This window comes from Ictidomys tridecemlineatus, chromosome 2, assembly GCF_052094955.1.
Source record: "Ictidomys tridecemlineatus isolate mIctTri1 chromosome 2, mIctTri1.hap1, whole genome shotgun sequence".
Taxonomy (NCBI): domain Eukaryota; kingdom Metazoa; phylum Chordata; class Mammalia; order Rodentia; family Sciuridae; genus Ictidomys; species Ictidomys tridecemlineatus.
Genome location: NC_135478.1, coordinates 176,480,552 through 176,493,690, shown reverse-complemented (window position 1 = coordinate 176,493,690; position 13,139 = coordinate 176,480,552). Strand labels below are relative to the sequence as shown.

Sequence of the window (13,139 nt, the reverse complement as noted above, 5' to 3'; positions counted from 1 at the left end):
TATCATGATCAAGGCCCTGGGTTCTATCTGGGCCACACACACACACACACACACACACTCACACTCTCTCTCTCTCTCTCTCTCTCTCTCTCTCTCTCTCTCTCTCTCTCTCTCTCACACACACACACACACACACACACACGTGCAAGTACACATACATACACACACATGCATGCACAAAGACTATACTACTGTATTTTATCAATTTCTTATTGCTTTATCCCTCCTCCTTTTTTTTTTTAAAGAGAGTGTTTTTTAATATTTATTTTTTAGTTTTTCGGCAGACACAACATCTTTATTTTATTTTTTTCATGTGGTGCTGAGGATCAAACCCAGCGCCCCACGCATGCCAGGCGAGTGCTCTACCGCTTGAGCCACATCCCCAGCCCCCTCCTCTTTTTTTGATAGTTAAACAATGTTACTGTGAATATTCATATATGTGTCTCTTAGTACACATGAGCAAGGATTCTCTTAGATCAATAAACTAGTAGATTCTTTGTGACATGACATTTATTACAAATATTTTCATCTAATTTATAATTTGCTTTGCATTCAAAAGCTGACTTTTAGTTCCAAATTCTTTTTCATAATTGAAGTTAAGAATCTTTTATTACTAGTACGTTTCCTTTTTTAAAAAATCTTGAATTCTTCCCTTCTCTATGGAACAGATTTTCATTTCTAAGGACTTATTTTACATTTAAGTCTGCAATTTATTTGAACAATTTATTGAACAGTCTTTGCTTACATTAGTTATCTATTAATGCATAAGAAATTGACCCAGCTTAGCAGCTAAAGATAAGACACTTATTATCTGACAATTTCTCTGGAGCAATAATCTGGGAGGAATAAAGCCTTGCGGTTTGGTCCAAGGTTTCCGTTGAGGTTGCAGTCATCTTGAGGCTTTCAGCTGGCTCACATGACTGTTAGCAGGTCTCAGAAATTCCACTTCCAAGCTAAATCTTGGCAGTGATTGCTAGTAGTACTTGGTTCCATGCCACATGAGTCTCTTGAAAAGTTGTCTGAATATCCTCCCAAAATGGCAGTTGGTTTCTTCCAGATAATGATAACAGTTCAAGAGAGTGAGAAGGGAAGGTAGTAACCTAATATTAAAAGATAACCCTTTTGTTACACCATATTCTATTGTAAAGCAAGTCACTATGTCCAGTCCATATTTAAGAGGAATTTAAGCTCATCTCTTAATGGGAGTTGTATCAGAGCTTTTGAACACATCTTTAAAACCTGCGCCCTCCTTTCTTCATGATTCAATACTAACTGTTAGATATAATTTTTCTATATGTACTAGTTTATTTTTGGCCTCTATTTTGTCACACTGGTTCATTTTGTTTATCTCACTTATTTTTTTCTAAGCCTAAATGTAAGTTTATACCAAGACTCATTTTCTAGCCTTGTTCTTTCACTCTGTATATTCACTCATATTTATTCTAAGAGAATATCCATTCTTTAATCATTACCTGTGAACACTTAACAGAAGACTCCAAACTATGTGCTTGACATTACTTCAGACTCTTAATGTTTGTAACCAAATTCTCTTTCACATATCTCTTCTTCATGGGGGAAAAGAATCCCTCAGTAGTTAAGATACTGATTATGACCTACAAGATTTAAGACCCCAATTAATTCATGGGAGGCTTAATATCAAGTATGGTAGTTTTCTCTTACAGTAACAAAATACCTGAGACAATCAACTTAAAAGAGGAAACGCATATTTTAGTTAACAGTGTCAGACGTTTCAGTTTATGGTTGGTCGATGCAGTGGCTTTTGGGGCCTATGGTAAGGCAGCATGTCATGGTGGGTAGCAAGTGGTAGAGTACAGCTGCTCACCTCATGACATCTGGGGTTGGGGGGGTCCCAGCATCTCCTTCAAGGGCATGCCCCCAGTGATCTAACTTCCTTTCATTAGACCTCCCTCTTAAAGGATCAACCACTTCCCAATAGCACCACAGGACTGGTAACCAAGACTATTACCATTCTGGAGAATGCTTATCCAAACTATAGCATCAAGCATTTAGCAGTGTAAACTCAATATCAGATCTATATTGAATTTAATCTATCACTTGGTGGATGTGTATGTGATCTCCAACAAAGTCCCTGCCCTCTTCAAGTTTCAATTTTAGGCAAAGACATTAATAATAAGTATGGAGGAGAAATATAGCAGCATACATACAGAGAATAGGTAGAGTGGGCTGGAGTGGGGGACTGCTATTTATTATAAGTGTGGTAAGGAAAAGCCTTCTCTGATAAAATCATATTGGGATAGGGAACAGTGTATGTGAGGAAGTAACCATGTATTCCAGGCAGAGAGAATAAAGGAGAAGTGTTAGGAATAGCCAAGGAGACCATTTTGTGTAGAAAGATCACATTAAGGAAAAAGTAGCAACATGAGGTTAGAAATATTATTACATAAGGAAAGAAAGGATCTCACAGAACTTTATATGAACTTTGGTTTTTATTCAGAGAGCTCAAAAACCTTTGAGGGGTTTTGAGCAAAAGAGAAAGGTTTTTACTTTATATTTTTAAAAGATCACCCGTTGTGTTGATAGTAGACTGAAGTGGGGGCAAAGACAGAAACAGCAGGATCATAGAGGCTGATAGCCAAAATCCAGGCAAAATATGATGGTGATGTAAGTATCAGGACATAGTAGTAAAAAGTCAGATTTGGAATATATTTTGAAAATAGAGCCATTAAGTATTTGCTAAAGGATTGAGTTCTCAGTCACTAAACCATATCTGGAGTTGTTTGTTTTGTTTTGAATAAAATTTAGAAGACAAACAGAAAAAGAATTAAATATTTTTTCTCAAATGCTATCTATAGCAGAAAAAAAAAGACTAACAGCAACAAAGTATCTTAAATGTTGATAGGGAATTCAAACTATAATTCCTTCATACAGTGTAAGATACAGACATTAAAATATTCAGGATATTTAATAATAAGAGGAAAATGTTTATGATATATAAAGTTTACTTAAACAATGCACATATATTATCTCCATCTTTTTAAATACACAGAATAAGATCTAAAAAAGGTTATGAATAAGAATTTTAATAGTGGTTACTTCTCAACACTGCAGAAAAGATTCATAATAATATTTAGTATTTACATTGAAGTATGGGCAAATGATATGGGTTGGCATATTAATTTCTCTATTATACTCAAGAAAATAAAATCATTTGTTAAAACTTGCAAATAAAGTTTAAATGTTTTTCATTAACTACATTTCATTTATGATTAGTAATTTTTAGAAAATTAATGAGCCAGTTTTTGACAATATACTTACTATTTTAATGACCCTTGTTTTGGGTACAGTAATGCTTCTCCCCTTCTTTTTTGGTCTCACTTTATGTAGATTGCTTCCATCTTTGCCTTTGCCACCTGTGGAGGTTTTAAGGGCAAAACAGAAATTCTAGTGAATTGTCCTCCTTTAAAAACTGAAAATCATACTGTTGAAGCTACTTTCGGTTATCCATTCAGGTGAGTTTTATCTTTTTATTATGACTTAGCGACTTTTTTTTTAGTTTCTTATATAATCAAGATTAACAACAACTTATTGTTGGGGGGTAGGAAATTTTAGATTGAATGCTCATTTGTGATTATTGCTGCTTACATTTGATGCAGAGCCCAATACCTCTCTGCAAACTTTTCTTAGCCTATGATGAAATAAATATAGAAAATGAGACTAAGCATTTAGAACCTTTTATGGTAACTTGACATTATTTATTCTGTCATCTTACAGTGGGTTGGAAATTAAAAATGCTCTGTCTCCTTAGTGTAAAGCCCTTTACACAGAAAGCAAAGCATGATTTATGAAAATAGATTTCTCATGTTTTTGCAATTACTGTTCTTCAGTTTTAAGTCATGTATTTATATAAAATGAAGAATCTCTTTATGTCCCTAGCATAATACCATACCTTTTTACTCTTGAATGAAAATGAACATTTAGTTTGTGAAATCTTTTTTGTGACTTCAGTGTTCATTGAAAACTTCGTTAAATTTTCCAGTGTTTAAGCCAGGGTGTGAATCTTTTTCCACTTATCTAACATTACTTACTTGACCAAGACTCAATTTTATTTTATTTGTTTAATAAGTGGAAACATTATCTTTTAAGGATATTTTGTTGATAAAACAAAATCTTGTATTAAGGATATATTAGATACCAAATGCTTACTAATCATCAAAGCCATTTTATCTCTTTTCCCTGTTGTGCAGTTTCTGTACAAGGAACTTAGTAGCATTTATAATCATAAGTGTTTTTGCAGTTTATCAATGGGATAATTAATGGCAATGTGAATTTCATTAAACAGCTATTAATCCAGTGAATTATTAAGTGAATCATTATCATAATTGGCCATCCTAGGGCTAGTGACATGGACTCTGCCTCTTAGAATACAGTCTGTTTCGAATTGTAAAATATTTGGTATAATCCCTCCTACTCTGCTAATTTTTTATTGCAGGAAGATAATATCTAGGTATGAAAATGTTTAATTCAGTCTGTATTGAATCTATCGTGTTAGTTATCAGATATAATTTATATAAATGTATTATGAAAATTTTAGTTTAATTAAATATTTGAATTTTTCTCCTCCCACCCCCCATAAAGGAAACGTTTTTAATATATTTGGGGAGGATTTTTTGAAATGCCATTTCAGTATTCTGTTTAAGTATTTCTGTGTCTGTTAGAAGAATCCAGTAATTCTTATATTTATTTGAACCTTTTTTTAATAGGTTGAATCAAGCATCATTTCGTTCACATCCTGTTGTAAATGTGTGCAATGGAAATTGGTCAAGTCATTTCCTCATAGGAGATTACTCCTCTTCTGCACAATTCTATGTTACATTTGCAGTCTTTGTATTCTTGTACTGCATTGCTGCCCTTCTGCTTTATGTTGGTTACACAAATCTATACCGGGATAGCCGTAAACTTCCCATGATTGTAAGTGGTCACTTTATTTTTTTAATATGAAAATGGTTATATTTGAAGTTATATATAAGAGGTTTTTTGGGGGGAGGGGTCTGGAGATTAAAATTTTGACAAAACTCATCTCAACATTAGTGAACCAAAATGGGTGAATGTTTGAGGCAAGGTTGAGCTTTCTTTGTTATTAAGATTAACCCAGTTCTGTTAGCCTGTTCATACTCCAAGGAAAGTTTATTTTTAGCCTTATTTTTAAAATGGAAAAACTCAAATTTAAGTAGTAAGGCTTGTTAAATTGCTAAGGGCAAAAAAAGGGCAGTAATTAATGCCTTTGAAGAATTGCAGGTTACATCATTAGTACAGTGTTAATACTTCTTACCTTTTCTTTCTTTCCTCAAAGACCCCCCTCTAATTGCCTATATGAGAGATCAGCAGATTAAAACCCAGGTCATATCAGACTCACTGTTTTTTTAAACAAAATGTTTTTGGAATATGACTATACCTAATCCTTTACACATCATCTATGCTACTTTCATGCTAATCTCCTTAATTTAAAGTCTCACATCATTTTTTATGTTCCACATTAGTAGAATTTATTTCAAATCTTTGAGATGTTAACAGAAGATTTGGATTTAAAGTTCTGATACCTTTCTTGGCTTCAGAGTTTACTGGGCTAGAAATAAAATAACTCTGAGATTTAGAGAATAAACTCTACTCTGAATTATTATTGACAAATTCAGACATAAACCATGTTTTTTGCATTGGATCTCTACTATAAAAGAATAACTTCAAAGTAAATATTAGTGCTATTAACTTGAAGGGAAAAGAGGTGTTGTGTGATCTAGTCATTTGTATCTATGAGAAAACACTGATGAATTATTTGTGAACTTACCTTAAAGGGAAGATTAAACACAAAGGAACTTTTAAATAAGTTTTATTTATGTATTTACTTTTAATTTTTGCTGCCTGGATCATAAGAATGCAAATGGTAAGTAAGGAATAAAATAGTCTTTCATCATACAGATTTATTCTGTCTCAGATATCTGAAAACACATAAGAAAACCAGGTGTCTTCATAAAATAGTTCTTTGTTAAGTACCTTTCAAAAAAGATGAACTCGAGTCAACTATTTTCATTTCCAATGCTTAGTTAACAAAAGTTACATATTAGGAATCTGTAGCTTCTGTAGACTTTTCAAGCTTTGTTTTAATAAAGGGAGTAGGATGATCATATAGATAATTATACTTTGTCAGTTTTTTATAATTAGAAGTTATTTCTTGCCTTGTCATTATCCAGAGTTTTTACTGAATCTAGCCAATGGCCTCTTTCTTACATTTTATATTTAATAAACTTTAAATATACTATGCTTCTTAAGGCAACATTCCTATTTTGTAAATAGATTTTCTGTCTAATAAAACTGTAAAATGGATGTAGTTGCATCATTCAGGAAGTCAAAAGTAATTTTCTACCTTAGAATGAATAATTTAGTGGTCATATAAAGAAATGCTCCAGAATTGGTTCCATAATGTTTTTTGTTATTGTTGTGACATATAATGTTCTGGTCTGTTTCTAAATTAAAATTTGAATTTTTTTAATTTAAAAGTTTTTTTTGGAGGTACCCACATTTTTAAATGTAGCAAAATATGACATTGATTTTCAGGTACTGTTTGTTAACAAGGGCAAGCTTTTTTAGCAGTATCTTTAATTCTGTGTACTCCTAGAAGTATTTCAATTGTGAAATTTTAAATCGACTCTTAGTTCTCTTTTTAGGCACTTTGTGTGTGTGTGTGTGTGTGTGTGTGTGTGTGTTAAGTAGCAGGTGTTTAAGGGTTCCAGGCAGTATAGACAATCCAGAATACCAGAAAATGAAACTAAACAAAAATAGGGTATCTCGAATTTAAAAAATCTGTTACAAATCATATCCTGATTGATTAGTAGGAACAGAGTGGGCTCAGGTAGCTGTGATTGTACATTGCAGAATTCCAGGTAGCACTGTTACTTAGATTGGTTCACTTAGATTGCTGTGTAACCAGAGTTCTGAGTAAGACAAATAGAATCTGCAGGGGCCAGAATAAACCTCTACTTTCCTTCATCCTGTTTACTTTGCATAGTTTTCAGAAAAGTTACAGCTTTTGATACAAAAGGATGTGGTGCCTTAAAATATCAGCAAAGTAGATTTAAAGAGAGTATTAACCATACACCTAGTGTTAAGAAAAATAATTCAATTGCAATTTGTTGAATAAACTTCAATTTGAAAAACAAAATAAAGAGCATAAGCAGGAAAAAAAAGGCGTAATTTTAGTTAAGAATTTAGAAAGAGGAAAATTCCTGAAAATTAGAGGCATTTGACATATATTGGTCAAAACTATGAACTTAACCTAGAGAGAACTTGTTTAACATGTAAATTCAGTTCTCTAAAAAGACATTTTTATGTTTAGTAAATACTTAGAAAATATCTATAGCAGATTTATGGCAAAGTACAGGGGTCAAAAGGGGAGTGAGTGTTCCCACAGTATAGAGAATGTCAGCTAAAATATTTTTGTACATTTCTCTTTGGTCTACTTTCTTCTTTTAAAAGAACCAAAGCTGTAGAGAGCTCAAATGCAAAATGGAATAACTCCATGTTTCTGCAGTTAGTCAGTTTTTATCCTCTAGTCACAAGGTATTTATTCAGTATTTATTCATGTATGCAAGCTATATGACCTAACTTCTATATCTCGTAAGAGATTACTGATATTTATCCTAAATAAATGACTCAAAGGAAGCTGGTAAAATAATTAACATCTAATCTAGTTTGTTAAAAAAAAATACTGATGATAAGCCTTAAAACTGATTTCTGAACTTAAGAGATTTTTGGTGCTGATATATAAGCTCATGGTTTTGAGTGTATCTATATGCTTAGGGTAGCATCAAATCTATAAATTTTGTATTATTTCCACTTTGGTCATTAATTTTCAGGACAGCCAAACAATGTAGTACTTATGCTTTATGTTATACAAATCCATACTTAAAATGATATTTAGATTCTTGTAACGAGTACAACTGGACAAAATTTTAGTTCCTCAGCAGATTTTTTTAAAAATTTTTTTATTAGTTGCTCAAAACATTACAATGATCTTGACATATTATACATTTGATTCAAATGGGGTACATAATCTTATTTTTCCACGTGTACAGATTGCAGGATCACATTGGTTATACACCCATGTTTATACATAGGGCCATACTAATGTCTATTATATTCTGCTACCCTTCCTATCCCCACCTCTCCTCCCCTCCCCTCCCCTCACCTCTTTCTACCCAATCTACTGTGACATGTTTCTCTCTCTCTTTTTTCTTCCCCCTCACACCATCTTATATGTAATTTTATATAACAATGAGGGTCTCCTACCATCTTCCGTGCAATTCCCCTTCTCTCTCCCATTCCCATGCACCTCTTGTCCCTATTTAATGGTAATCTTCTTCTCATGCTCTTCCTCCCTGCTCTGTTTTGAGTCGCTCAGCAGAGATTTGATTGGTGTGGAGAATAATTTTTTCCCTTTCTTTATCTTGTTAGTTCAGTTAAAAACTATCCAAAATATTAAAACCCTCAATTATATTTTTGGAAATGTAATAAATAGCAAAGGATTCAGTAGAAAATTATTAGTAATAAAGTGTCTTGGGAGTTTTTTGTTTTTTTAATATAAGCATTTTTTAAATTCATGACTACAAATTCATCATGACTGTGAATTTTGAAAGATCTTGTTTTATTATTTTTACCATTCCAGTATCCATTTCATGGAGAATTAGATTTAGCCAGGGGTAGAATTGCTTTAAAAAAGCAGGATAAGAATAAGGGAGTTGAATGTATTAAAGAGATTATAACAACCTTAGAATATAAATTATTAAGGAAAATGAGAACATGAGTGAACTTGAGAAAGTTAAAAAGTGGTAGAGTCAGACTTCTTAGTGGATCAAAAGACTTTTGGGATTGGGAAGCCAGAGAGTGAGCCAGAAAGAAGTGATGTTGGACAGGGGAATGATTGAAGGAGATTATGGAAGAACACAGACATTGATGATAACAGGGTCTAAGATATGATCCTGGGACAAGTGGTTGAGAGGAGACTGTGGTGAAAACTTTGGAAAACTTTGGTTTCTGCTGTAAAAATCTCTTACTCCAGATGAGTCTTGTTAACTGTTGTATGTCAGGTACTATGCTAATAACCAGTATTCACTGAATTAAGTATGGCCTTTTTTGTGTGTGTTTGGTGCTGGGGATTGAACCCATGGCCTTGTGCATGCAAGGCAGCACTCTACCAACTGAGCTACATCTCTAGCCAAGTATGACCTTTTTAATAATGATTAAATGTAATCTCAGTCTCATTGTAGATTTGAAATGTGGTATTTTTTGCTCATTATTAACTCCCTATATTTTTGCTTCAGGACTTTGTTGTTACTCTGGTTGCCACTTTTTTGTGGTTGGTGAGCACATCGGCCTGGGCTAAAGCTCTTACAGATATTAAAATAGCTACTGGTCATAATATTCTTCAGGAACTTTCATCTTGTAAACAGCCAGAAGTGATGTGTTATTTTCATTCTGTGACTAGTATGGGATCCCTAAATGTATCAGTGGTATGTATGCATTATTTATGCAATTTTTATTTTGCTTATTAGAAATTAAATTACTAGTAATTTAAGAAAGCAATAACTTTCAATAAATCTCTGAATGAATGTATTTTTATTTTAAAGAGAGAGAAGAGAGAGAATTTTTTTAATTTTTATTTTTTAGTTTTCCGTGGACACAACATCTTTATTTTATTTTTTTTTTAATGTGGTGTTGAGGATTGAACCCAGTGCCCCGCGCATGCCAGGCGAGCGTGTTACTGCTTGAGCCACATCCCCAGCCCATGAACGTATTTTTTAATATTTATTTTTTTAGTTGGACACAATATCATCTTTATTTTATTTACTTATTTTTTATGTGGTGCTGAGGATCGAACCCAGGGCGCCTCATGTGCTAGGCGCTCTACCACAGAGCCACAACCCCAGCGAGAATGTATTGGTTTTTATTTGTACCAAAGCTATCAGGATCCTAGTTATGATATAGACTACATAACAATGAAGAAAAGTCAAGAAAATTATTTCTTGTGAGCTGGTTTGAATAAGATCCTATTAATAAGATCCTAATAATAAGTCTTATGCTTTATTAAAATTGATGAGGCAGGACTTTAACCTCAAAGGCACTTATAATAATGTCTTTAACTTTTGTTGAAATTATTTGCCAGGCATTGTGCTTTTGTATCTCAAGTTATTCAGCTATCCTAAAAGGAATGTGAAAGGTAGTATTATAACCATTTTAAAATTAGGAAAAGTGTAGCTCATATGTTAATTGACCCAAATGACTCACCAAGGTTTGAACCACATCTAGCTTAGAGCCTGCTGTCTAAATTAGAGTTTGAGTAACATAGTACATGAAAGTGATACTTTTATGGTTTCTTAAATAATCTATAAAATTTAGCCCATATAATGTATTAAATGTTATTTTGTCTGCTGTTTTACCAGATAAGTGCATTATTTAAAATATTATTAATATACCAAGCATATTGCATTTAGAGAGGTCTCATGTGTGTCATGTTTTTAAGAAAATATTTTCCACTGGGCACTGTGGTGCATATCTGTAATACCAACTACTCAGGAGGCTGAGACAGGAGGATTGAAAGTTTGAGACCTGCCTCAGCAACTTAGTGAAACCCTGTCTCAAAAGTTAATTTTAAAAGGGCTTAGGGTATTGCTCAGTGGTAGAACCCCCCCGGATTGCTTCAGTACCACCAAAAAAGGAAAAGAAAAGAAAGTATGTTCCAGGTAGGTAAAATGAATTCTGCATTAATAAAGCAATTTTACCAAATATTTATTTTATAACTTTGTAATTAATCAAAGTTAGTACTTTGAACTTTATAACAGTACTTTGAACTGAACAATTTCAGAAAACTTTCTTGCATAAATACACAAAAAGATATAAAGCGTATGCCCTTTAGTAACATGGAAGTACTGTTACCTCAAGCCTCTTATCCCACTCTTCATAATTCACTATTATATCTATAAAGGACTATTAAAATAAGGTAGCTGGAGTTTATTCACCTATGAGGCTTCGTCCGGTCAGATGTTTATCAGGGAAGATTAATTTATTCGGGTCGATCCATACAAGATGTTAAGTAAAATTCTTCTGGCTATAGCTGTTGGATTGGAGTAAAAGAAATGGCAGTAGATGGAGAGAAAAGGGAAGTAGAAAAAAGGAGTACATGGACAGTTCAGAACCATTCTGGACAAGAGAAAATGAAAGCCCCAACAGATGGAAGCCCAGATTCCTATTGCAACTCTTCACCCTGAAGTACCAAAATCTAAATACAAAGTAATAAAAGGAGAATTTCTGTTTTCTAAAATCTAATTTCATCGTTTTTGTAATAAATTTTTAGTTGTGATTTTTGTATTTTATAGTTAAGAGATTTAGCTTTATTTTTTAGAATAAATCTATTATATCCAAATTTTGTAGTTTGAAATAAAGTTTTTATTTTTTATTTCACTTTCTATGTGGTAGTAGACATTAAATGAAATGATGTACTTCCTAAAAATGTTAAATATTTAAAAGAAAGTAGATATTAGATTTTCATGTCTATTTTTCTCTTTTGTAGATCTTTGGCTTTCTGAATATGATACTTTGGGGAGGAAATGCTTGGTTTGTCTACAAAGAGACAAGCTTACATAGTCCATCAAATACTTCTGCTTCCCATAGCCAAGGAGGTGTGCCACCTCCTGCTGGAATATAATTGAAGGGAGAGAGAGATACACTGTATGAAGTATGTGTCTGTACTATGACTTGTTGCCAACATCTTCAGAAGCGCTTGTTTCTAATAAAAGTAATGGCTTTTTCAATAAATTGGTGGGTTTAAAATTTTGCTGCTTTTTTTTACATAAAACTTGTGCCTTTCCTAAGAATTTAAGATGTAAATGTATACTGACATGAAAATTTGAAAATTCAGGGGCCTATTATGAGATGATACACATTTGTAAATGAACAGTAATTTCTTCATTGTTTGCCTTCCAACATGTTTACACCTTAAGCCTTAATAGTTCATTCAGAAAATGGTTATATTATCATATCATAATAGGAAAAAATCTTTATTTGGAATAAACACTACTGTAAGTTTGTATAGATCATATACCTAAGACCTATGTTTAAGAAAACCTTATAAATCATATTTAGAAAAAAACATATTTAGTTCAAATTTTATATCTGAACATTCTTCATATTCTAAAACAATTTGTACTTGCAAAGATTAGGTATGTTTTATTTTTCTTTTTCTAAATGACCTGCTGTACTTTATAGATGTACTAAAAATTGTGTTAGGAGCAGAGATTTGGAAATTTCTAACATGTGTGGTTAAGTACTTCTGTTGCACGATGTGTAAGCTTCCATTATACTGGTGATTTAATAGGTTTGGCATATAAGTAGAACACGGTTCAGCTAGGTGGTGTTATATGTATAGGCATTACTCAATGATATTTGTTTGCTGTGTTTTGTTGCTTATGCCATCTAAGTGCAAGTAGAATAAATGATCTACCCTTTATTGCAGACCCTATGCAGAGGGTTAAAAAAAAATTAAGATTGTCTTATACTTTGGAAACATTTAACATTTAGAGTCAATGAAGTTGCCACTTTGAGTTTAGTGTTGATATTGTGAAGATAAATGTGATTCAAATTTTGCATTTTTTAATATTCGTTCTTTTTTCACAAGTGGATGATTAAGGAATTATGCATCATAAAGGAACCTAAGAAAGCTATATTATGAGTGTACTGTCTTTTCACATATATTTTGGGTATATTCCAAATATAGTACTTATTCATATTTTGCTTCCTAATCTTTTTGTTGTACAGGGATCCAGACTTCCTATTCTTAAACATGATTGTTTATATGTGAAGCATATCTTGCTATTGCCTTATTTTTGTTGCTTTTATTCATGGCAAAAATTGTCAATATGAGAATGTATGTGTTTTATGCAACAAACTTAATAAAGAAGTTTAAAGAGTGCACTGATTGTTATATTACAAAGAAATGTTCATCTTAAAGGCATCAGTAATGCAAAATGGAACTGATTTTAAAGCAGGAAATAGAATTCTAATAGTGCTTTTAAGTGTTTGGCAAGGAATAAAACAGATAAAAATACTTTGGA

The 13,139-nt window shown here is 32.5% G+C and overlaps 1 protein-coding gene across 2 annotated transcripts in view; it reads left to right on the top strand.

The window, feature by feature from the left end:
• Positions 1 to 13,139, top strand: part of Sypl1 (synaptophysin like 1) — a 21,535-nt gene extending 8,396 nt beyond the window's left edge. For both annotated transcript variants that reach the window (XM_078040234.1, XM_013356051.4), the window contains exons 3-6: positions 3,367 to 3,491; positions 4,743 to 4,950; positions 9,354 to 9,542; positions 11,600 to 13,139. In XM_078040234.1, coding sequence (XP_077896360.1) covers positions 3,367 to 3,491; positions 4,743 to 4,950; positions 9,354 to 9,542; positions 11,600 to 11,734 — 657 coding nt within the window. In that variant the 3' untranslated portion in view covers positions 11,735 to 13,139. The remainder of the gene's footprint in view (positions 1 to 3,366; positions 3,492 to 4,742; positions 4,951 to 9,353; positions 9,543 to 11,599) is intronic.